The sequence below is a fragment of the Sceloporus occidentalis genome, unplaced genomic scaffold (assembly GCF_023333645.1).
Source record: "Sceloporus occidentalis isolate IW3139 unplaced genomic scaffold, rSceOcc1.0.p SCAF_4, whole genome shotgun sequence".
Classification (NCBI taxonomy): domain Eukaryota; kingdom Metazoa; phylum Chordata; class Lepidosauria; order Squamata; family Phrynosomatidae; genus Sceloporus; species Sceloporus occidentalis.
The window spans coordinates 168250770-168277401 of NW_028316984.1; the positions used below are offsets into that span (position 1 = coordinate 168250770).

At 39.9% G+C, this 26632-nt stretch overlaps 1 protein-coding gene across 23 annotated transcripts in view; it reads left to right on the forward strand.

Moving 5' to 3' along the window:
- Positions 1–26632, forward strand: part of NRXN3 (neurexin 3) — a 1638958-nt gene that overhangs the window by 1407155 nt on the left and 205171 nt on the right. For all 23 annotated transcript variants that reach the window (XR_016281009.1, XR_016281010.1, XM_089522303.1 and 20 more), the window contains one exon: positions 10360–10531. Coding sequence is in view for 21 of the 23 variants with exons in the window: in XM_089522303.1 (XP_089378429.1) it covers positions 10360–10531 (172 nt within the window). In the remaining 2 variants the exon portion in view is untranslated. The remainder of the gene's footprint in view (positions 1–10359; positions 10532–26632) is intronic.

The following is a 26632-nucleotide window of genomic DNA, read 5'->3' on the forward strand; positions in this document are numbered from 1 at the left end:
AAAATTTAAATGTTTATAAATCTGGCCTTTTGTTGTGGACTATTAAAAAGCAGACACATGGGGGTACATCTTTTTAATCTATCAGCCTGTCCTTTTGTGTGTATATGTATATGTGTGTGTGACTGTATCTGTACCTGTGTGCATGCATGTGCTCAGTTCAAGTAAAGGTATGCTAGTTTTGCATGGGTGTGTTGTCAGGACAATGTGGCACACTTGGCCTGGAAATGACATGGATGTGACCACTAGATGGAACTGAAACAGAAGTAACCACAGTTCAAGTGGCAGGTGTGCATGAGTCAGCATTTGGGAGCTGTGCATCATGGGACATCTGATGCAACATGCACAGCAGGTGAAGTTAGTCATGGGAAATGGTATGATGCAACCTGCCCTGGGGATGAAACCAGCAAGGTTTCATTGGTGGCAAGACACCACATGACTTCACGCAAGACCACCAATAAAAGGGAGATGATGATTATCTCCGTTGTTGGGTTGTTGTGGTCAGTGACTGGAGAAGCACTTTGTTTGTTTGTATATAGAGCTGTGAGTATCCAGCTGGCTGTCTGGTACTCTGTGCGATCCTGTATATAATTTGGAACAAGTGAATTAAAGTCCTCTTGTTTGAGTGAGAGCCTTGCTGTCCAGCAGTGTTTAATTCTGCAAGCCAGGAGCTCAAGGCTGGTGAGCCTGAGTGGGAGGAATTTTTCCTTTTCTCCTTGAAGCCTTTGCAGACGTCTCTCCAAAAGCCTTCTCGTGGCGTCCTGTCTGCATGGATCAACTCTGCACGTGGTCATAGTGGACACAGCATGTCTCTCTATGCCCCAACATGTGTGTGTGTTGTTTCGCTCAAATGGTAGAAAGTTCAACAAGGGAAAAGGTTCTTGATGCTTTGTTCTCACAATGATGAGCAACGTTAAGATGATTAGAGCCCTGGAGAAGTTCTAAAACTATTAGGAGATATATGATTCTGTGGTGGTTCAGTGGTTAAAAGACAGTACTGCAGCCACTCACTTACAGGCACAAGGTTGTGAGTTTGATTCCAGCCAGGGGCTCCAGGATTGACAGCCTGTCATCCTTCCAAGGTTGCTAAAATGAGTACCTACCTTGCTGAGGGCAATTAGCTTACCCATTGCAAACTGCTTAGAGACTGCTTAGTTCAATAGTTCAAGTGGTATAGAGATGTAGCTGTTATTGCTTTTCAAAGAAATAACTGGGAGACTGCTCAGATGGAAAAAAAATTGTGTCATGGTCTGGAGATGGTGTATTTTTGTGTATTTCTCTGTATTAACCTGTGTGCATGTGACTGAGTGAGAAGAGGAGATGGGTACTACTGTTTGTACCTCTGTATGTGTGAGAGAAAAAGTGGCAGAGTGTGGGTGAGATAGATACAGAGAGGGTGTGTGTGTGTGTGTGAAAGAGTGAGACAAAAGTAATGAAATCTGTGTGCTTATGTATCTGTGTATGAGAGACAGGGAGAGTTGGGAGATATTTCAAGGCTCATCTAATCCCAACACATATACATGTAGGAACCCAAAGCTATGAAATCCACATCCAAAGCGATAATATGGTTCAGAAGAAGTTACCCCACAAGAACTTAGCCTTCCTGCAAAAGCTCTTGGGTGTATACCTATGTTCATCTGTGAAATGTTGGAGGGTGTGAAATAGAGAGTTTAAAATGAAGACAGTGTTCTTACATTCACCAGTAAATGCCTGTTTGAGCTAGGATTAGAAACCAAGTGTTGTCTGTTGAAGTCCTACACTGATTGTTGGAATGGCAGCTTTCGGCCTTGGAACTGCAGGTGACTGACATAGCCTCTGGCTACCAGGCATATGAAATGGAGGCAGACTCCAGCAAAGTGGAGGAGCAGGTTCAGAGAAGCTTTCTTCTTAGACTGTGTGACTGCAGTAGTGTTTGACTGCAGTGAAGATGATGGTTTAAAGCTGATCTTTATACTGCTAGAAATGTAGAGATTAGCTTTAAACTCTAGTTCTTTGCAGTAAAACATTACACCTTACTAGTATTTCATCTGTTCCAACAATGTGGGAGACATAAGCCTCAGTTCATGCAGAACAATACTGTTCATGCAACACAAAGATCATGAAACATCTTGCTACTTACTCTTAGGAAAGTTATCCACTTAGTAAAGCTTTTCATGTAACAGAAGAATTCCTCAAGTAATTTACAGCTAATTTTGGTTTCCTGTTATATTGGGAATAACATTTCCAAGAAAATTTGAGGATTTACATATTTTACACATTTTTATCTTTTTAAAGTTTTTGATATTTTAGCTTGGAATCTGTTTTAATTATTGTACTAATTTAATTCAGTTTTAATGTACTATTTTTGTATGTTTTTAATTGTATTGTTTTTAATGTTGTAACCTGCCCTGAGTCCCAGTCCTGGGAGAAGGGTGGGATACCAGTACTACTACTACTAATAATAATAGTACTTCCTCAGGTGAAACATTTTAGGAATTTCAAGGGAAGCTAGAAAGTGCTGGGATAAAACTATTTGTCTGAGGACAGCCTCAAACCCTAGAGTTGTGCTTAGATTTTTGTCTAAAGAGAAATGCAAAGGAAATCTATAGATTTCTACACAGATGAAGCAGATGGGAAATTCTGATGGGACCTGGCTATGGTTTTAAAAAGTTAAAGAAAGTTTTAATGGGCATCAATTAAGCCCCATATAACTTGCTGCCAACTGTTGGCAGACCTTATACTAATATGCTACTACTATACTAATAAGGTTGATTTTGGTTAGTTTTATGCTACAGGTCAAGATGCCCATGTTAGTATTTATATGTTCCACTGAGTAAAATAATATATAGTGGAGGCTGGAAGTTTGGTAGTAACTGATTACAAATAACTACTAATCACTTCTAATTAGTTGCTTTCCCTAATAACTAAGATGTAATTACATTAGAATTACCACTTAATGAGTTATTCAGAGAGATAACTGTGTTTGCTTAAGCATAAAAAGACATCAAGGAATCAAGCAACATTTCTGAGATTAACTAGAAATAGAAATTTCTACCATAAGCTTTCTACTACTACAGTCCACCAGAAGAATGAAATCTTTGGGGACAGAGAAATATACAGAAAAAAGATGTGGGAAAGGGGTGGGGTGAAATGTAGTAAAAATGCAAAACATGTTGCTGTTGTGAAAAATGTCCATTTGACAATTATCTTAAAGAGGACAAAGGTGAGGTTTTGCATACAAGCATAGATAAACAGGTATGTGTAATTTATATGTGTAATGGAGGAAAGCATTGGTATCAGCACAGGATCAGTAGAATATATCCATAAGGCAGGCATGAGGAGAATCCTTTTGTGTGTGTAGGTTTGACAGAAACTAGTATCGTAAGATAAGTAAAATGCCAGGAAATTAATGTCTCTGTTTGAACCACTGCTAATGAATCTGTGGGTATATCCTAATCTCAATAATTTTCTTTTTTCATGAGGAGCAATGCTGACTTTTGCTCTTGTGGGTGTGTGGCTTCAGTAAAAGATGAAGGAGGGCAAGTACTGGTTCATGTGGTCCCTTGGGCTACTGCCTCATGTTCTGCCATGGTTGCTGAGGGGACAAGGGAGTTTATCACATGGAGGAGGCAAGCGTCTTTCTCTCATCGCCATTAAAATCCTGTTAATAGCGCAATCAGGGGGCAGATTATCACACCCCTCTCGCTTCTCCCATTTTTGTCCCATTTATAAAGAGTAATGTATTAATGATATTAATGGGAGTTTCTGTTAATACTAGATGATGCCTCCATTACTCTTTCCAAATCACAAGGGAGGATGCCATTAATACTAGATGATGCCTCCATTACTCTTTACAAATCACGAGGGAGGATGCTTGCCTCCCATGTGATAATGTCCAAAGAGCTGGGCAGGAGGAATGCTTGTTGTGTACACAGGCCAGGAGCTTGTAACATTCAGGAGTATGTGTCCATGTTTTCAAGAAACTAAAATAAACTATTTTATTTATTTTTGGGGAAATGTGAGAGCAATGTTACTTTTAAGACCCAGTAGGATGCATTAGTTTGAGGGTTGGACTCTGGAGACCAGGATTCAAATCCTTGCTCAGCCATGGAAACCCACTGAGTGAGCTTGGGTAAATCATACACTCCCAGCCTCAGAAGAAGGCAAAGGCAAACCCTCTCGGAACAAATCTTGCCAAGAAATCCTAGTGATAAGGTCACCTTAGGGTCACCACAACTCAGAAATGACTTGAAGGCACACAACAACAATAACAACAACAACAGATATTATTTTCCAAGATTGTAACTATATATGTTACTAATTCCTTCAAGGGAGGGGCTTAGAACAATAACAGTACTTGGATTTTGGTGCAGTAGTTTGAGTGTTGGAGTGTGACTCTGGAAAGCATACTTTGAATCCCCACTCAACCATGGAAACCCACTGGATGAGTCTGGGCCAGTCACACTCTATCAGCCTCATAGGTAAGCAAAAACCAACAAATCTTGACCAAAACAACAACAACAACAACAACCATGATATGGTCACCTTAGGGTCAGCATAAATTGGAAATGGCTTGAAGGCACACAACAATAGCAAAATTCCAAACTGTCACTCACACCACTGTTGAAATGACAGCCTAGCCCTATGCAGGTGTTCTGTACTATAGGTTAAGTAATGATGTGTGGAAGGGAGTGTGCTAGCTCTAATTTTTCTGTCTTCACTTTCTGCATGCTGATAATGACAGCCGGAAGAGGGGAGCCTCCATGAATAGGGAAGGTGGCCTTCCCTGGAAATGGTCAGGAGTTAGTCAACAGATGATGTGAAGGACAAATACGTGTGTTTACTTAGTCTGTACAGAATGTCTGAATAGGTATTTCATCATACTGATAGTATGTGTAATAGTATTTTATGTACTGAAGCTGTGTTTCTACACACTGATAATATGTGTACTGAAAATAATGTACGTGTTTACCCATTTGCATCTGGGAAAAGGTAATAAGGATTCTCTCAAACTGAGCTTTTGCCAGCTGTTTCAAAACAGCTGTTTTTACCCTACTATCATGTAACAATCAATTCAGGAGTGCATTTCCCCCCTCAGCATTTACTAACATTTGTACACTTATGCTGATACAGAATAAATATGGTAAGAAAAGATTTCCATGGGAAAGGAAATTGCTTCATGTCTGGGACGAAGAAATCAAGCTGTTCACTCTGATCCTACTCTTTGAAATAAGTGAAGGGACTTGAAGTATAGAGTTTGACTTGTGTTGTAGAATGCAAACAAAAGCTAGGTGCTGAGTCTACATTTCCACTTGAATTTATAAATAGTAGTGTTGCTAGCTAGTGAGATTGTGACTAGTGTGATTGCTATTGTGTTGCTTCTGGTGATACTAATCAGCTGTTGATAAAATATGTGGCCAAGGTAGATGATTCTTTGGTTCTCTTTCATATCTCAACTTTGGTTCTCTTCTGTATCTCATGTTCACATTGAAGCATAGAAATCCACTGAAGACCTTTGGTTGTTGTTGTTAACTGCCATCCAGTCAATTTATGGTGACCTATGAATCAAAGATCTCCAAATCTTCCTGTCATCAACAGCGCTGCTCAGGTCTTATGGACTCAGGGCCATTGCTACCTTGATTACATATTATCCATCTGGAATGGAGTCTTCCTCTTTTTCTACGGCCTTGTAGCTTACCAAGCATTATTGCCTTTTCTAATACAGTGGACCCTTGTTATACGCTGAAGTTTGGTTCCAAGATCCCCCGTGGATAACAAAATCCATGGATGCTCAAGTCCCATTAAATATAATAGCATAGCAAAATGGTGTCCCTTATAAAAATGGAAAATCAAGGTTTGATATTTGAAATTTATACTTTTTTTGAACATTTTCAAACTGTGGATGCTTGAATCGGTGTATAAAAAACTGTGTATAATACAGGCTAACTGTAAGTCATGTCTTCACATAATATGTTCAAAATATGATAGTCTCTATTTTGTCATCTTGGCTTCTAGGGAAATATCTGCCTTGATTAGCTTTAGGACCCATTTATTTAGCCGTCCACAGTATTTGTAAAACTCTTCTCCAGCACTACATTTCAAATGAGTTGATTTTCTTCCTGCTAGCTTTCTTCACTGCCCAGCTTTCACAGCCATACATAGAAACTTGAAATACAATGTCATGGGCAATCCTAACTTTAGTATTCAATTATTTACAGTATCTTAACACTTTAGGATTTGTCTAATTCCTTCACTGATGCCCTTCCAAGTCATAATGTTCTGATTTCTTGACTGCAGTCTCTATTAATGACTGAGTCAAGGTACAGAACCTGGCCGAATTCCCTGTGATTGGGCAGGATATAAATATATCTATTATTATTATTATTATTATTATTATTATTATTATTATTATTATTATTATTACAGAAAATCTTTAGCCACATCAACATCTTCATCATGTACTTTAAAGTTATGTAAATAATCAGTGGTCATTGTTTTTGTTTTCTTAATATTCAACTGTAAACCTGTCTTTGCACATTTTTCCTTGACTTTCTTCAGTAATCATTCCAAGTATTTTCTGCGAGTGGTATGGTGTCATATACCTATCTTAAACTGTTGATGTTTTTTCCTTGAATTTTCATACCTTCTTCCTCTGTGTCTAATCCTGCTTTACATATGATGTGTTCAGTATACAAGTTAAACAGATAAGGCAATAAAATATAGCACTGCATGATCCCCTTGCCAATTGGAAATGATTCCATTTCTATAGTTTGTCTTAACAATAGCCTCTTGACCTGAGTACAGGTTACATTCAGGGTTCTGACATTTTTTGGTCACCTTTCACCATGGCTTTTCCTCTGTTCTTAACTGTTTGAAGAGTTTCATTCATCCATTGAGGCTTCTGTTTCTTTTTGGTTGCAGGTAGTTTTTCCATCCCCCCCCCCCCCCGATAATGTCCATGACCTCAGTCCAGAGTTCTGTACCTGGAGATGATTAGAAATGGCCATCACACACTTGAACCAGCCCTTGTAATGAATAGGAACATAAGACAAAATCCAACATCACAGGAGACAATCTCTATTTGTACAATGGATCTTCTGTCATCTCTTCTCTATCCTTTAGAACTGTAGTCATCAGAATTTGCTCCTGAGCACCCTTCCACCCTTAAGCAACTGCTTTGTGTGAAGATAGACCATTAATCTATTTCATCGAGCATTTTCTACTCTGGTACTATTTCTCCAGTGTCTCTAGAGGTGTTTCTCATTACCTGCTGTCTGATCCTTTTTGCTGGGGAGGCCAGGCACTAAACCTGGAACCTCTTGATTTATAGTTGCTTACAGGAGTCTGTAGTACAGGAGATTCTTTATTGCTATTTATATTAGTCATAAATGTATGGTGGAAAATACACAACATTTCCAACCACCTCTGTGAAGTCTAAAGACTTGTATAGAAGAACTTTATATCACAGTGAGCTTTATCAAAGTGTTTATTGGGCATCTGGAGTGGCATCTAAATTTAAATTTAGATGCCACTCCAGATGTCCTATAAGTAATTTGATAGTAAATGGCAAATACATCGGTTCTGCATGCATTCCCCTGTGTGTTCCATTTTCTTCTTCTGGCACTCATGTAAGATATTCTGGTTGTCAAACTGCCAGTTGAAACATTGCTGTTCTGTTTGTTCTCATTCTTGCTGATGTGTGGAGGCTTATTTAAGGGGGAAGGAAGTCTGAAATGGAATCCAGTCCATATTGTTTATAATCATCTCCATGGTGAATGTGATATTTCAATAATTTCACAACTCATCAATTTTTTATTACTTGGGCTGATAGTGGGTTCATGATCACACCTGATGTAGATCCACCTCAGTCATAGACACATTGTGGTTCACCAAGGTAAATGCACCTTGCATTTTCAACTTTGAATCCTTCATTTCTACATTCCCAAGCAGAAAGCAATACCAGAGTTTTTTTGAACTCCTGATATATGTCTGAGGGAATATAAATTCTTGCTGTCTCACAATTTTGAGGGATTTCTTTATTGTTTTATTGTTTCATTATTTGCAATGAGGTTTTCATCTAGACAATTATGCACAACACAGGGGCAATACAGACTGGCACTTTGTGCTGGTCTGCGTGTGCAGCAGGGTTGAAGTAGGGCAGAGCGTCCACATGCTCCAAGCCCTACATTCTCTGCCGGGGCACCTTCATGGCAAGCACCAATCCAGATGACGTGCACCATGATGACATCCTTCATACGCAGTGCCCAAACTGTGCTGCGTAGGAGGGGCATCATAATGCCATTCCGTGGTGGTTATGTTGCCTCTTCTATGGTGCAAAACTAAACCCCTTTTCGGGGCTTCTTTTTGTTCCATGCACAGGCTGTGCCATGTGGTGGCCGCGGCCTGCTTCCAGGGCTGAAAGGGACACTGTTGAGCCACCCATCTGTCGAGCCACTCAGTCATCTTTTTTTTTTTTTAACTACATCATTTAATGCTGAGCAGTTGTTTGTAGCTCAAGTCACATCATGGGTGACCATAGCTTCCTGATACAAGAACAACCCATTACATCTCCCACATACCCACTCTTCCACTCATCTCCTTTATGTATGAGTGAAGGAACATTTAAACTTCTGCTTGAAGTTTGTTCCAAACATGGTAAATTGTGGTTTATGAAATGTATAATTACCATCCTGGTTTATTTAAAAGTTTGTTTATGAAATGCCTGTGATGTTTAAATGCAAGAAAAGAACAGCAACTGTGGTTTGTTTAAAATTACAAATGTATGGTTTACATGTCCTACTCCTATACAAAAATAAAGGGGAAGAAAGGGAGCCTGAGCCTCTCACTGGCAGTACATCTTTATAACTGGAAACTACGGTTTCCCATTACATATGAATTATCCCATACGTCAAAAATCAGAGCATGGATAAGTTATGCACATGCTGGCCAAAAGATTATGAAAGCTGTACTACAAAATGTAACTTTTTCCAGTTCTGGTCAATATGCTCACTAGAAAAGTGGGGAAAAAAGTTCAATTGTATGAAGTGCTATTTTTTCCTTTCTACTTAGGACTGAAGCAATATCATGCGTACTTGCCATCTTTTTGGTTATCCTTGTATTACATTAGGCTCTGACCATCTATGTGATATAACACACACACATCTCACATAAATGCTCAAATCCGTGGATTTCTCACTTAGCCTCAACTCAAACCCCAGGATTTTGTGGTGATATAGTAGGGGAGAAATCCATATATACTATCCTGTGCTTCCTGGGAGAAAGGATATAATACAAATGTGATTAAAATATGTGTGATAAATCAAAGGCAGTGGGAGCTCGGTATACCTCCAGTGTTGCATTAGGCAGAAACCTGGAATTATATTACACATAAAAAATGTGTCACATGTCCTCATGGTACTTTGCAGTAATTGTATGACACCAATGTAATGTTCATAATTACTTGGGATTACTTTTCATTGTGTTTGTAAATTTGCATCTTGGTTGTACCACTCCAGATTAGAGGTGGACACTCATAAAATGAAATCCTCACTGGTACACTATAGTTCCAAGTCCACAGAAAACTAGAATACCAAAGTGAGGACAAGAGTAAACTTTGCAATTCTTTATGGTTTTCTTTGTGAAGCCTCCAACCTCTGATGTGGAATAACAGTCAGTCAGGTGAAATCCTAGCTCTTTTCAAAGCAGTAAAAAAAAAGGAGAAATATGGAAGCAGCATGAGCTGAAGACCTTATACTTATCCAAATGCATATTATTCTCATGGCACATGTAAGAAGTGGTTGAACTAGTGACCTCCAACAGATAATCCCTCAATACTTGTCTATGAATCTAGAACACGTTTTCATGTCCATAAACAGAGACATTTCCAAACAGAATTTATAATTTACACATAAGGTCATAATTTTAGACTTGATATTTTAAAATTGGAAGGGATATGGGAGCTCATCTAGTTGAGCCCTTGTACAGTGCAAGAGCCTTGCAACTGTGGTATCCCTGAAATATGGCCATCCAGCTACAAATGCTGCTTTAAAATATCTAGTGAATGATAGCCCACCACCTTCTAAAGCAGTCTGTTTCATTGTCAGACAGCTCTTCCAGCCTCAATTTTTCTCCTAATATTTAGCTGAAATTTATTTTGCTTCCTTGCATTTGCAGATAATTAGTTCTGTTCTTGCCCTCTAAAGCACTAGAGAACAAGTGTGCTGTATCTACTGTATGTCAACCCATCATATGTTTGAAGATCATCATCACATCTCTCCTTTATTTGTTCTTCTCCAAGCTAAACATATCCAGATCTTTCAAAAATTCCTTTTATCACTTGGTTTCTAGTCTCAGTGGCATTTCCTGTCCTTCTTTTCTTCACAGGAACAAGGAAAGATTGGTGTAGTTTTCAACATTGGCACAGTAGATATCTCTATCAAAGAAGAAAGCACCCCAGTGAATGATGGCAAATATCATGTTGTGCGCTTTACTCGGAACGGAGGCAATGCAACACTTCAAGTGGATGGATGGCCAGTGAATGAGCATTACCCTTCAGGTAAATGTCTCACTGAAAACCTTTCTTCTTCTTTTCTTTCTCTCTCTCTCAAGCTAGGTCTTAAAACAGAAACTACAGAGTAATTTAATGAACAGTGAAGAAACATTTAATACTTCTGCTTGCAGGAATGAAGAGCTTGGAATGGATTTGTTTCAGTTCAAGAAAACTTATGAATGCAATATTTGAAAAATAATGTATTTGGCAGCATTTTTCATGAGTTTAGAATAGGTAGCACAAACACACAAAGCGATGAATAAAAACAAAGACACATATAATGTGTGACCTCTGGGTATAATCTGATTCTTGGATGACAAGATGAAACCCTTAGTCTGTGAACTCTGGAGCAGGAGTTGGAAGCCTTTGATCCTCCCAGTGTTTGGTCTGTTATGGACATTGTTGTCTGAGACACACAGGTGGTCAGAGCTTCCCCCACCCCTGTGCTGGAAGATTCCTGTGGTGTTTAATGGAAGGTCAAAATGAATACTTTAGTGCAAGCTGGTACAGATTGCAACTAAAATGATCTGGCAAATATAGAATTGCTACTTGTGGCTTTTTAAAATCAATAAGGATATGAAACACAGGAAGGTGGGAAGCAGGAGTTTCAGTAAATGTAGTATACAGTTAATTGGATGATGAGGATTTTGAGTTGCTATTTTCCTTCCTGTTTCCTTTTAGTCTGTTGCACCAGAAATTTGTGTTTGGGATATGATTATTGCAAGTGAAATAGTCAGTTTTAACTGTCTTGAATAAAATAATGTACTGATGTAAAAGAAAAGAGTATTTGATTAATGCAGCAGCTGCTGTTGGTACTTTTTCATTAAGTCATTTCAGGTTCAATATTATTTTATTATTAAAATTTGTATTAATCAACTTTTGGCCATATTGCCTTCCAGACTGCCTCATCCTTTTAGCCATGTCCTTGATTGCTATGTATCTCATTTATTCTTGTGGCTGAGAAAATCTGTTGAGTAACTAATTGCAACAAAGGTGGTACAATGGGACCAGGAAGGTAATATTTCTTCAGTTCCAGTGAGAAAGGATGTCTTGATATTTTAATTCCATTGTATTATATTTATATTTATATGTTGGTCCAAAAATTGCAAAATTTTCACACAAAATCCTGAAATGTGCAAACAACAACAACAACAACAACAACAACATGATCAAAAGGTTTTACATTTGTACCCAGTGGGACAATTGTAGACTTAGAGCTTGAAGGGGCCTCATGGGTCATCACATCCAACTTCCTGCTCAATGCAGGATCTCCAGCAAAGGCATCACCAATACCAACAGACCTCTTTTTTTGAAAGTGTCCAGAGAAGGAGACTCTACTACCTCTAGGGTATTGGTTTCACTGACAAACTGTTCTTACGGTCTTCAATCATAGAATCATACAGTTGGAAGAGACCATTAGGCCTTCCAGTCCACTTCCCTGCCATGCAGGAATACACAATTAGGAAGTTCCTTCAATTTTTTAAAAGAAATTGTCTTCTCATATGAAAATCAAATATGCAAGTGGGACAAACAGGAAAGCCAACAAGTGGGATGAAGAAACAAAGACTAGTGAATCAAGGGGAGAGAAATAAAGAGATTGTGAGCTGAAAGCATCTTCTGCTTACTTGGAGTTATTACGTGTATCTATTATTCATTTGGTTCTCTAGCTAACATGCTTGCTAATTTATTGGAATAGCATGTTTAATTGCTTTTAGAAAACATAATGACTTGATACCTCTAAAGAAATAATTGGAGTAATTAGTGAAATCATATCTTTAGTTCATGAACAATAAGTAGACCTTCTGTTTCTAATATTAACTGTATTCTTTTGTCTCTTCCCATAATGTGTTATCATGTCTGAAATGTAAGGCATATGATGACAATCTCTGCTTTTTGAGGAGTGTCTTTCATAATTGACAAAAATAGCCTAGGAAATAAATAACAGAGGTAACGTGCACATCCTATAAAAAACAGAAGAACTGGCAAAACTGTTAGACTGGTGCAAATTCTGTTGGTACACCAGGAAACAGTTGTACTTTTTCCAGGACTGAATAGCAGTAGAAAGGGAAAGCAGGTGAAATCGGCTGGCTCCAAGCAGCCTATTTGGCTAGTGCCTTTCTCTCTTCTATTAATTCTGTTTTAATAGATATTTTAATTGTAACATGTTTAATCCTGTTTTAAGGGGGGGAATTTGGGACACAATGTTGTAAATGTGGATTTTAATGTGTTGTGAGCCACTTTGATTGTCTCGTCACAGAAAAACGGGATAAATTATTTATTTATTATTATTATTTATTCATGGGTAATGTGCCCATGGCATTTTTTCTTCCTTCCAACATTACCTAGATTGACAACTTACACTAACAGGAGCCCATCCTTTTCTTAGTTACTTGCAAACTTGCCTCTTTTTTCTTCATTTCATTTAATCCATCGTTGGCCTGGGATTTGCATTGCATTCCAAAGAGCAGGAATTTATCTGCATGGCAGTTTGCATATACCTTGGAGAGTTCTGGGGCAGAAAATTTGTCTTTGGACCCATTGCATTTGTCTACTTCTAAAATAGCAGCCATGTAGAAGCAGCAAGATTGTTGGCAAAATGGGAGTAGAATGGCTAGACAGTAAGGCTATATTTAAGGACATAATCTATATTGCTTGGTGGAAGATGCAAGTCAAACCCAATACCTTTCTTTTTCTCTCTCTTGTTGGACTATGTTCCTGGAGCTGCCTTCTAGGGATGGAAAGAATATTTGGGGAAAAAAACAGTTTGAATAATGATAGAAATTGTGTTTTCTCAAGCATCAGGAAATCGTGATGAGGAAAATCCTGGACTGACAAATGTCTTTGCTTCTGAGGGTTTAATCTGCACCAAATTCACATGTGGATGTTTTCTTCCATGGAAAACAGCATTTTTGGTGCAGGAAATAGCATTCTCTACATTGAAATAATATATCTGCACAGAATATTATTTACTGTGCAGAGAATGCTATTTTCTGTGCAAACATCCACATGGGAATCTGTGCAGCTTCTTTCTTGTAATGAGAAGAAAATTGCTAACATTTATCACATGGGGAAAATTGGGGGTTTAAACAGGCATTTTAAATGTCACAATTAGAGAGGACTTATCCCAAGAACCAGGAATACTCCAGCAACAAATCATTCACAGGGAAATCCTGTGAATGATTTGTTCCTGGAGCATTCCTGGTTCTTCCCAGGATAAGTCCTCTCTAACCATGATGTGTGTGAAAATCTTTGCCACGATTATGCGACTGTCCTCAGAAAATGCTAGTTCATTCAAATCCCTGATTTCCCACCAAGTGATGAAAGTCCATTGCTCACTGCTTACTTCAGTTGCTGCAAACTCAGCTGAAAGTGTAAAACTAGTTTTCATTCAATCAACTTGGCAGTGGGAAGAGGAGGTGCAGAGTTTTGCCCTTCCCTGTAGGCTCAAGACAAAAATAAACTGCCACAGCCTCTCCTGGGCTGTGTCTTCTTCCCCATTAATAACATTTACCATCTTGACCACACAGTGATGTGGCTTGGCCACTCATCTGTGAAATGTAGTAAGTCATGTGTGCTGATATCTTGGGATATCCCTATGCATACCAATTTGTGCATCTTTAATTTTTCTCTCATATTTTGGGGATTATATGCAAGGATATGCAGTTATTTGAACTTTAAATTGTCTAAGCGGATAGACCAATTGTTATTAATTAAATGAACAAGAGATAGCAGTAGTGTCTTGCCTCAAAGCACAACTGTCAATCAAGATGGAATTAAGATGAAATCAGCCCAGTGGAACAGGAACACTTTGTAGCTTTGTGGCTCCATGTCCAAAGTGAAGAAATTGGGGAAGACAAAACACTTTTACAAAGTATTGCATCTCAAATAGTTGTAAAGCCAATGATGTTCATTTATGGGGGTGGAGGTGAAAGAAAGGCTAGACGTTAGCTATAAAGGAAGGAGAACCAATGTGGTGTAGTGGTCTGACCATTGGACTGTGACTCTGGAGATCAGGATTTGATTCCTTGCTTGGCCATAAAACCCATTGGGTAACTTACACAAGTCTATCTTGTCACTCTGCTTGCTGGTTTCCCAACCAGTCTTGTATTAAAGATGGTCTTGGTACAAAAATAAAATGGGTTGATCTGTATGTCTTGATCCTGAGAGCTTTCCATAGACCTCATCTCCATTTCATTTACAATCTCAAGATTATAGTCTAGTCTATTTTCCTGCTGGATTCTAATGAAGTGTATGTAGGTATTTGAAGCCTCTGACATCCTGGGCATCACTTCTTTATCAGAAAATTTGGTGAAATTTTAGAGGCAAAAATAACATGGAAAGAATAGAAATAGGTTTCTACACCACAAATAAGAAGAGAACTTTGACATGTTTTTTTTTTTTGGGGGGGGGGGATTAAACTATTCAAAACTCACGATATGTGTGTGTGAATTGAAAATTCCATTAAAAAACACACATATATTGAGCCTCCTAGAGACCAGTTGAAAGTTTCATCCAAAATCCATGCAGGGATAACTTTTTCTTTCACCAACCTCCAATTTTCTCATTATTTCCATTTTGGTGACCAAGCTTACAGGTCTATGTTTATTTGTTTGTTTGTTTGTTTATCTATCTTGTTGGATGTAGCTGGTGAGGCAGACTTATTTGCTTTCCTCATTTCTCTCTATTTTACTGTTCATCCTTGTTCAGTAAGGGATTATTATGGAAGCAGCTACTCTTTCCTTTCCCTGTTGTAGTCAGGCACACATAGCTACAGTATAATCCCATTCTTTCCCAGCTCGAATGTTATTGCATTGGTTACTGCAAACCCTGTGCTGCAGCTCAGCTTGGAAAGTTTTTGTTTCCTCTGCTCTCCTTCACCATTTCTTTGGGAGTGGAAAAAGGGTGCCTTTGCCACTGTAGCAGCATTTTTTGTGTTCCTTTTGGCATGTGGTGTCTGAAAACTGCACCAAAGGAGCCCCGTAATGCCACCTGTCATGCAGTCAGGCGGGTGGCATGAAGGTGGCTTGGGGGTGAAGTCACACTCCCACTCTACCCAGACACCGGTCCTTTTGGCCAGCCTGTTTAGGCTCTTACTCAGAGTTTCAGAAAAGATTGTTAGGATATGAATATAGTAAAGTGTAAATAAATATTTTGCCCTAGATCTTGTAGTTCTGATGCCCTAGAGCAAAAGGAGCAAAGGCATGGGTAGAACTGCTTCTCAGCAGCTCTAAAAATGAGGTCAAGTGCTTCTGCAAGCCAAAGATGTATGGAGTTTGAACAGTAATGAATTGGAGGTGTGCCTTTTTCTTTCCAGCTCTTGCTCACTTCACACTTTCCTCTTTTATTTCCTTCTACAAAAGACTAGGATTTTACACAATGGAAAGTCCACTGCTTGTATCACCTTCCCACTTGGGGTGCAGTGGAGAGATTGTTTCTTTTCTTCTTTGCTTCCTCTTCTGCTTTTATTTCGTGTTTTATCAGCCAGCATCCTCCATTCTTCTCTGCTCTGATTTCCTAGACATAAGATAAATAGTCCTGTATCTTACAAGCTAAATACAATTACTGCTATCAAAACCAGAGTCTTTCTCTCCTTGTAAATGTCTCTCAGAAGCTGATAAGCTGTTCAAGGCAAACCACGGGCTCCGTCTTAATCCTGAGATTAAACATAACCACCCAGAAGACATCAAAAGATAATATACGGAGGGGGGAGGGTTGAAAGAAAAAGTGAGATTCTCTCCTAAGATAAGAAGAGATGACATGCATATAACTCAAGGTTATTTGTAAAGAAATTAACCAAAACACAGAAGAGTTTGCAAATATGATGGGGTATTTCATCTGATAGTGTTCTAGCTGTTGTAGAAACTGGAGATGAGATTTAGCAAGGAGACCTTTGGGAGTAGTCGACCGAAATGGGGCAATATTTATAAATGTCTGTGGCTACATACTGGGAAGTTAAATCTGTGAAATCCACAATGATAGAAATGCTCAATAGAACAGGTTACAGTGTTGGTCTGAGGCCACCTCCTCCCCACCTCCTTTTTTTGACAGATGGATGATTTCCTCAAAGATGACAGTGGCCAGGTTTAACAGGATTAGATTATGCATACCAAGGCACTAAATTGTGTATCATCACCATCATCATCATTTTTAAAAATATTTTATTGAAAAATCCAGAAAACAAATACATACTACTTTTCTATATCAAATAAATAAATAAGGGGAAAAACCTTACAAACAAAACATATACACAACAAGCAAGAAAAATATCTGGCCTTATCTAACTATCTTATGTTTATTCAGAAACTTAAACTAACCACTCATATAATCTTAAATATGCTATAATGCTGAAATTAAAAGCCCTCAAATGGGGTTTAATAAAATCTACAATATTTTCATTGTTTAAAAAAAAAGCCTCTACTTACTATATCACTTTTGAAAAGCTAAAATCATAATAAAACCTCCCTTATTTTGTGTCACATTTAAGTGTTCCCATGTGTAAGTATGTGCCTTCAAAGTATCTGTTGACTTACAGTGACCCCACAGCAGTACAAAAAAAGAAACAAGAAGAAAAAAAATAATAAATAATAAAATTTTATTTATATCCCGCCCCTTTGAGGTCAATCAGGGCGGCTAACAGCAATAAAATACAATACATTATACATCAAAAATCTACTTCCCTCCCCCCCTTAAAAATTATTAAATCAATTATAATTAAAACCAACAAATTAAAACAACATCAACATATACACATTATTACAAAACAGAACAAAACAGAGCAAACAGTAAACTACGGTAGCATTCTACTTAAATTTGATAGGGAGGACCTTGGAGACTCTCAAGAGAAGAGGGTTCCTGAGGCCGGGGTTATCTATCCAGGAAAGGCCTGCCGGAAGAGATCCGTCTTGACAGCCATTTTAAAGCTGTCTAAAGATGTCAACTGACGGATGTACCTTATGTACTTAATGATATGCAAGTAAATGCAGTATCTAGATCTAGGACTTTATTGTATGAGGGAAAATTGGGGGTTTAATGAGTCAATATCCTGGGGAAATTGTGTGATCGCAGTGAAATCTTGTGAATGATTTATTGCTGGTTATCCACTGGTTACCCCTGGGATAAATGATCTTTAATCACAATGTGTGTGAAAATCCTCACTGAGATTATGCGATTTCCCCAGAATGTTGACTCTTTAAACCCCCAGTTTCCCCTGTGTTATAAAGTCCATAGATAAGGATATCAATCTAGATCTATGAGATTTATGAACAGATACAGATACAGATACAGATACAGATACAGATACAGATACAGATACAGATACAGATACAGATACAGATACAGATAGATAGATAGATAGATAGATAGATAGATAGATAGATATTATTTATTTATTTCTATGTTGCCTTTCTCTCGAAAGGGACCCAAAGTGGCTCACAATATAAATATAGATTGTTAGAAGTCTCTCACAATCTAAAGTCTTGAAAAATGATGTACTTAGCTTGTGCATGTTTAATACAACACTGCAGAAGTTGTTGATTTGTTAGTCAGGAATATGGTTGTCTGGTGAAATAAAGAACAGGACTCCTGTACCTTGAATGGTGGTGCAGAAGAGGGGATTTTAGCTGGTGTTGCTTGTTAAATGGTTGCTTAACATGCAGCACCTGCTGAAATTTCCTCTTATACCTAACCATTAAAATTACCCTTGTTTCAGCTAGCAGTCCTGGTCAGGAATAAAGAATGCAAAATCATTAAGCAACTTTAATTCTTGCTAGAATTCTGTTTCTACAACATAACTTCACACACACAGAAAATCATGAACCAAAAAATTCCATCTGCTTGTGTAAACCTACAGCAGGATTCTGGCCAATATCTGATAACAATCATATCAACTCACTGGCATGGAGCAATTCACTAAGCTGCTCATTTTAAAATGGCTCACCCACATCAATTGTGTTCATAGATCTCTAATGCTGCATTTCATACATGGTGTTTGTACTGTTCAGTTGTTCATCTCTTCTTCATGTTGTAGGACTTAAATTAGTGCTCACATACTTCCCAGAAGTGTGGATCAGAAACTGACAGGGTTCTTGATGTGCAGACTGTATCTCATAAGGAGACAAAATAAATTAAAAGTAAGAATTATTTTGTTTAAAAAAAGTGTTATGGGTGCCTGTTTGAGAAAATAGCACTATAGCATATGTTGAACAAATCTGCCGTGAGGAATGATTAAAGCATGACAAGTTGATGAAATCATGAACTGATTGTAGCTTGTCACTGCAGGCTTAGGCTATGTGAAGTGTATTTATAAAAGCCAAACCAAAATACAAACATTATTGAGTGCCACATGTGCATACAATTATCCGTTTTCACACCTCATTGAAACTTCTGCAAATGAAAGTTTGTACATAAAAGCATACATCCATGTCATGCCTGTCTCAACCATTGGTATGGGTTGAAAGGACTTCTCTTACATTCCCTTCTTTTTCTTCTGGTTCCATTGAGGTTTAACCTAGAGAACTCTGTGATACATTCTACTTGCTACAATTTCCAGTTATTTTGGTTATTTGCATTTTCCTCTCACTTAACCCTTCTCTATTACTTAAGTATACCTATGCATTCAAAGGGTGTAAAAGTTATTTTCCATACATAAATATGCATCAGGATTCTTTTTCTCCTTGGGTGTGCACTGTTTTATTGATACCCATGCATATTCCCAGCACATCAGATAGAAAAAGGATGCTGATATTTTCTCGAGTTATCAGGGGTGTACAGTGACCATAAGACTCAATTTGAATTTCAATTCCATATTTCAGAAAAAAGGACAACTCAGATCAGACTGAACTCAAATCAGTGGCTGCCTGAATTCAGACCCAACATTTCAGACTGGAAATCCAAATGTTCAGTTCTCCCATTAATTGTTATGGCAAATCAACAAATGGCTTTTTTCTCTTTTTCTGAATTGAATGAATTATGCACATAGTAAAGACTGAGGAGGAGGTTCCATAACTCTGTTCCACCCTCTTCACTGTGAGCGCACAGCTTACCTCTCTGCTTCTGGGATACCCCTAATTTAGTGGCCAGGGCAGGATGATCAGGAAGTGTTGGTTGTGCAGCATAAAGACAAAGTCATTCTCCATAACTTCTGGATGCATAAAGATAAAGTCATCCTCCAAAACTTCCAGATGATCCCCCAGGAGGTCTAGAAGGATTACTTCATCTTCATGTGTAAGGTACAGAAACAAAACCAGATACTGCTTGAGCACTCTCCCTTCTCCTCTAGTCACTAAGTGGTCATAAAGAACACACCAGTGGCACCAAGGTACTTGCATGAGCAGGGAGGTCATCATGCAAAGGAGGTGCTGAATATCGCCTTCTGTAATGATTATAAAAGAGCATACAGGCTTAATGTGACATTACATCTGTGTAAGCAGGGCTACACAGGACTCATTAGAAGCAGGACTCATTAGAAAACACAATGATACTGGTGAAGTTAGAGGGCAGTAGAAAGAGAGGAAGACCACATGCCATATGGATAAACTCAATCAGGGAGACCATGGGCCTGAGCCTGCAGGACCTGAGCATGGAGACAGAGGATAGGAAGTCTTGGAGATGCCTTATTCACAGGGCTGCCATGAGTCAAGATCAACTCGAAGGCAGCTAACTACAACAACATGCAGGGCTACAGTTGAATATTAAGAAAATAAAATTTATCCCTCAGATAATAGTGAAGACTTCAAAAAAGTTAAATATTTTCTATATATCGACTGAGGGCCTATACAGACTGGCACTTTGTGCCAGCCTGTGGGCGGAGTTAGGGTGCAGCGTCCATGTGCTGGATGCCCTAGCCCCACCCCCAGGGCACCATTTGGGCGTGCACCAGTCTACATGGCACACGCCATCATGATGCCCCTCTGAAGGGGTGTTATAAAGCTGTGCTCCCGCAGTTATGGTACCCCCTGGAGAGCGCAAAAAGGCTCCTTTTTGCGCTCTCCATAGGCCAGATCAGAGCAGCTATAAATGGAGGGGAAAAAGTCTTATTTGTAAAGGTAAATTATTAAATACCAAAGTCAGAATCATCCATGCCATAGTATTTCCAGATTCTGTGTACAGTTGTGAAAGAGAGTGAAAAAACTGACGAGAAGAGGATCAACCTATTTGGAAAGTGCTGGAAAAGAGTTCTACAGATACCATAGACTTGCAAAAAGGTCCCAAGACCAAATATAATCTCAACCTTCTCTAGAAGCAAAACAAATAAACTGATCATACATATTCAGTCATATCATGAGACAACATGACTCACTGGAAAAGGAGATAAAGCTTGATAAAATGGAAGACAGCAGGAAGAGAAAGACTCTATTTGAGAGGGACTGATTCCATCAAGAAAGCCCTGGTCCTGGGTTTACAAGAGCTGAAAAGGACTGTTGGTTATCAAGGATCATGGAGGTCTCTCATTCATAGGGTTGTGATGTCGAAGCCAATTTGATAGCAAATAACAGGGGTAATTAACAGATTCCAGCCAGTGTGATGCTGCTGTATGCATGGGCAATTTATGGCAACTAATTCCTCCTTTTCAAGATAAAAGATCTCATGAATTGCCTAGTGTCATAGACATTGTGGTGCCTGAGGATTTCATATAAACTTTCCTTCATAGTAAAGCTACACAAAATTAATTATTACTGGTTTTCCCGCAGATGGTCTTGCACCATTTTCATGCTGCTGCCTGTGAGCCTAATGTGATGAGGGGTGTTATGGCAGAGATGGAGAAGCGGCCTAGGAAGATCATTGTGCAATGGGAAAATCAGTCATGACAGTTCAGCTTTGAGAACCTCCGGGTACTAATGTTGCTACATTTCTCTGTCAGATTACTTCTGTTTCAATTTTATGGTCAAATTGAATAATAATAATGATAAATAGTCTGAGCATGAACACGCACACAGAGTCCTCTCCACAGATGCACCCATACAAATAACAAACAGCTGGCCAGAGGGCTTGGCAGCTTGAGCAATAACTTTGTGCTTTCCAGACCCCACTGCCTCCAGAAAGAACAGTGCCAGCTGCAATCCCAGGCTAGCTCAGATGACGTGCAGTGACAGAAGGGGCTTTGACACACGTGTCAGCATCGTCTTTGCTCTAAGAAAGACAGCAGAAAGCACATACAAAGCCTTTCAGATGAAACAATAAGATTTATATTAAAAGGGAAACAATCAGATGGCAAAAGGGGGATTCTGCCTAGATTAATTATTTCACTTTAAGATTTGAGGAGCCATGGACCACTTGATCCAGCATTCAAAACATGTCAGTAGTGGAACAACTGTTCAAAATTGGGTTGAAGTTTGCAAGAGTTCCATTACTGCAACCATGCTCTTTCCTATGTCTGATTCATAACCAGTTTCCTATCACCAACCTTGGATTGCTGCTGTGTATCCAAACTGAAATTCCACTTATAACATTTGAAAACTTCCTTTTTTAAAAAAAAATACGTTTACTCCAATCTGCACACATTCCATTACATAGTGCTGGGTCAAAGTTAGCTGCAGGTTTGGGTATGTTGTTAAAGAATGGCAAATTCTTAGTTAGGCAGAGCATTTTGTTTTGTTTAAAAAATTGTACAGTCAGCTCTCTGCATTTACATCTGTCACCTTTGCAGATTTGCTTAATATGTTTTCTTTAGGAATCTCTGGGTCCTTCAGCATGACTCTGTGGTTAACATGCACTCTAAGATGATTTCAGAGTCATACTGGAGGACCTAAAGATTCCTAGAGAAGGCATTTGTAGGTCTCCCAGTGCAATTCTGTGGGCAACTTCCAGTAGATGTTGACCATAAGATTGTACTGAAGGACCTCAGTGTTATCTGAGGATTAAAAAAAAGTGTTTTATTTGTGGTTTTTTCACTTTCCCATGGGTCCTACGTTCTTAACCGCAGTGTGCCAATGAATGTGGAGGGCTCATTGTATGCATTTACTGTCAGGAAGAGGAGAGCAGCTTTTCTGCCTCAGCACCAAATCAACTCAACTGCCCTAAGGAACCTTGACATTTGAAGTTTAGGTGTCATTTGTTGCTCTGCCTCAAGCAACAGACTGTATTAGTCTGGCCACAGTAACACAATCAAAGAAGGGCTCTTAGAAAGGGAGATGGGGGAGCCTATGCCGATTTTCAGTGGCTGTTAGTGGCTTCATGTCAGTGCAGTGGTGAATCCACTCTGGATGTTATTCTGGACATCAAAGGAGCTGAATCTGTTTGGAGGTAGAGATAAGCACCTTAACAAGTACCTTTAAAACTTACCCTAAATCCTGGGGTTGATTCTCCAGCCCATTGACAAAGAAGCAACCAGCCAAAGCTGTTGGTTTTTAGAGCAATATTTCATAAATGCTTCATTGATTTATATTTTTTTCCCAAAAAAATCCCACATTTAGATATCCAGATGGATTATTTTAAGTTTCCTCTTCTCCACCTGTTCCTAGCAATAAAGAGGCTTACATTTAACAAGCAATGAAACACCTGTAATTGAATCTTATTGAAACAGCACTTTATTTTGCTGCAGTTGGCAGACCAGCTATAGAAAAACATTGTCATCTAATATTTTATCTGGGGAGGGGGACTTTAAAAAAAAAAAGTATGCAAGCATCATTAGTCCATAGTTCTTAATTTATCATATTAAAAATATGATAACACAAAACATATTTATGTTCTTTCTTGGATCCTCATAGGACAAGTTGCAGAACAAGCTGCAGAACCACAATTTGGATTCTCTTCAGAACTGAAATCCAAACTATAAAGATATGAGCTCCCCGCCCCACCCCTTGCCTTTTCACCAACTCAGTGAATGTTACCAGCTGGAGGTAGTGCAGGGATGACAAAGTACTGTGCTGCTGCGCAAAGAACTGTTGCTTTTTGCTGTCACTCTCTAAGGCTGCATCCACACTGCAAAATCAATCAAGTATGACACGACTTTAACTGTCATGGCTCCATGCTATATCTGTATCTGTAGTTTTGTGAGACATGTAGCCTTTTCTGTCAGAGAGCTCTGGTGCCACAACAAACTACAAAACCCAGAATTCCATAGCATTGAGCCATGACAGTTAAAGTGGTGTCAACCTGGATTACTTCTGCAGTGCAGATGCAACCTAAAAGGGAGAAGGAATCTAGAATAATTAGCCAGGGCAGGAGAGGTTGAAAAACAGGCCTTATTCGCACAAATTGTCTACATGGAGCTTTCCAGGGTCCAGCTGAATAATTCCCATTTTTCTGTTTGACTACTTGATTCGTAGTGGCCTTCCATTGTTTATAACTAGGAAAAAATATATATTCAGGAGTAACCATGTTGATTGTGCAGCAAAATACAACATAATCCAAAATCCACAAACAGCGATTCATTTATGGGCATAAAATGCATTATACATGTTTTCAAATCTTCACTGGCTTCTTCATCAGGCAAAAATGTTAAAAATCATACAGGATAAAAATGGTAACAATGTTTGAATCACAAGCCTACATTTTAAACATATAGCCAAGCCCTCCCTCCAGTCCATCTACCTTGGTCCAAGCCTTGGAGGTAGAGAGGAACTGCTGGACCTCTTACCCTTTCCCGCCACTACTCCCTTCTCCTTCTGTGTCATGTCTTTTTAGATTGTAAGCCTGAGGGCAGGGAATCGTCTAACTAAAAAGATTGTATGTACAGCGCTGTGTAAATTTACAGCGCTTCATAAATAAAGGTTAATAATAATAATAATAATAATAATAATAATAATAGCTGTGTTAGTCTGTAGAATCACTATGTAGAGAGATCTTGTAGCAGCTTTGAGACTAACCGAAAGAAGCTGGCAGCGTGGGCTTTCATAGACTTCAGTCTAAATGCATCTGAAGAAGTAGACTGAATCTTCCCCTAAATCAGGGGTTGGCAACCCCCGGCCCGTGGGCCTGATGCGGCCCGCGGAGGCGGCAGGACCAGCCCCAGCCCGGTCCTGCCACCACCGCCGCCGCCTCCTCCACCTCCTCCTCCCCAGGCCGCACGGCCCTCCTCCACCACGTGGGGGAGGAAGAGGAGGGCCGCGTGGCCTGGGGCAGAAAAGGCGAAGGGGGAAGCCCCACGCCGTCCTCCCTGCCTCCCAGCTCCACCCACCTCCTTCTCCTCTGCCTCCTCCACCCCGCCCCCAGGCCACGCAGGAAGAGGAGGAGAAGGAAGAGGAGGCAAAGGGGAAGCCCCACGCTGCCCTCCCTGCCTCCCCACGCTGCCCACCTCCTTCTCCTCTGCCTCCTCCCCCCCGCCTCCAGGCTGTGCGGCGCATGGAGGAGTGGGGAGGAGGAGGAGGAAGAGGAGAAGGAAGAGGAGGAGGGGGGAGGAGAAGGAGAAAGAGGAGGAAGAGGAGAAGGAAGTGGAGGAGGGGGTGGAGAAAAAGGAAGAGGAGGAGGAAGAGGAGGTGGGGGAAGCAGAAGGAGGAAGAGGAGGGAGGAAGAGGAGGAGGAGGCAGCAGAAGGAGGAAGAGGAGGAAGAGGAAGAAAAGGAGGTGGGGCAGCAGAAGGAGGAAGAGGAGGAAGAGGAAGAAAAGGAGGTGGGGGCAGCAGAAGGAGGAAGAGGAGGGAGGAGGAAGAGGAAGAAAAGGAGGTGGGGGCAGCAGAAGGAGGAAGAGGAAGAAAAGGAGGTGAAGGCAGCAGAAGGAGGAAGAGGAGAGAGGAAGAGGAGGAGGGGGCAGCAGGAGGAGCAGGAGGAGGAGGTGGTGAGTGGCCAGAGGCCTCAAGGTAGTTTTAAATTTTATTTTGTGTGCTTTTAATGCTAACAAGTCTCCCTTGCTTTGACAATGATAGTGTGATGATGATATGACTCAGCTTCAGAGGCATGCAAGCACTGTTTCAGAAGCCAAGAGAGTGTGACTTTCCAAAGTGCCTTTTCTGTGTGTTTTTGGTTCTTTAATTGTGATATTGATATCAGAAAGCCTCTGGGGCATGGCCAATGTAAATTGCTGTGATTTTTACAAACTCATGCGCAGTGAAGAAAAACCAAAGTCCCTTGACCAAGTACACACTTCTGAGAAGTACACTTGGTGCAAGAACGGTGAAGCCACCTTGACATGTTCAATATGCATAGCCATGTTAAACCATGCTAAGTGTTAAACCCAAGGGGTTTGGTTATGGAATAAGCCTCTGAAATATGCAAGAGGCCACGTTAAGTAAAGCCATGTGAAATGCACAAATGTGCTGTTGTGTGTGTTTTGGAATGCAGGTTGGGGGTGTTTGGCCAAAAAGGGACCGAGGAGGAGAGGGCGGGCACACACCTCCTCCTGCCCGCGGGGCTTTGGTGGAAGCTCTGCCCTTGGCATGTGGCTCCGCCCCCGGAGGATGGAAGCTCAGCTCCCGGCATGCAGCCCCGCCCCCGGAGGGTGGAAGCTCCACCCCCTGGCTTCGCCCCCCCCAAGTTGTCTGAGGGACAGCAACCTGGCCCCTGGCTCAAACAGGTTGCCTACCCCTGCCCTAAATGCATCCAAGGAAGTAGAGTGAAGTCTACGAAAGCTCATGCAGCCTACTTCTTTCTTTCAATTAGTCTCAAAGGTGCTACAAGATCTCTCTACATACTAGGCCTACATTTTGTCTGCGATGTTGTTAGTTAAAGTGGTATTTAGGGATTTTGGTGCAGGCAGAGGCTACTCCCATTACTGGCCATGTGAGGACTAGAGACAAAAAGAAATAAAAGACAGATAATAAAATTGTAACTCATAGTTGTCAGGACAGCCTGAAATGTTACTATTTTCTGAAACTGAAAGGTGCTAAAGAAACGTGAGCTAGTATGGCTTAATGGATAATTTTAGAATTAGATCAAGGTTCAGATACTTACTTAGCCTCAGGGTTTTATTTATTAATTTTAGTCAGGTCACCAATTCACAGGGCAACATAACTCACGAATTGTTGTAAGGGCAAATGGAGTGAGGGAACCTTCTTGAGATCTTTGAAAGATGGAAGGGATGTACAAAAATACATCCAAAATCTTGGCTATTCTGCCTCATCAGATAAAGAACATTCATGATTTGAAGCCACCAAATATCTTGATCCTTATACAGTTACCAGTGGTCTACAGAAACTGGACAGGTGTACATTTAACTCCAAGGAAATGGAAGCAAA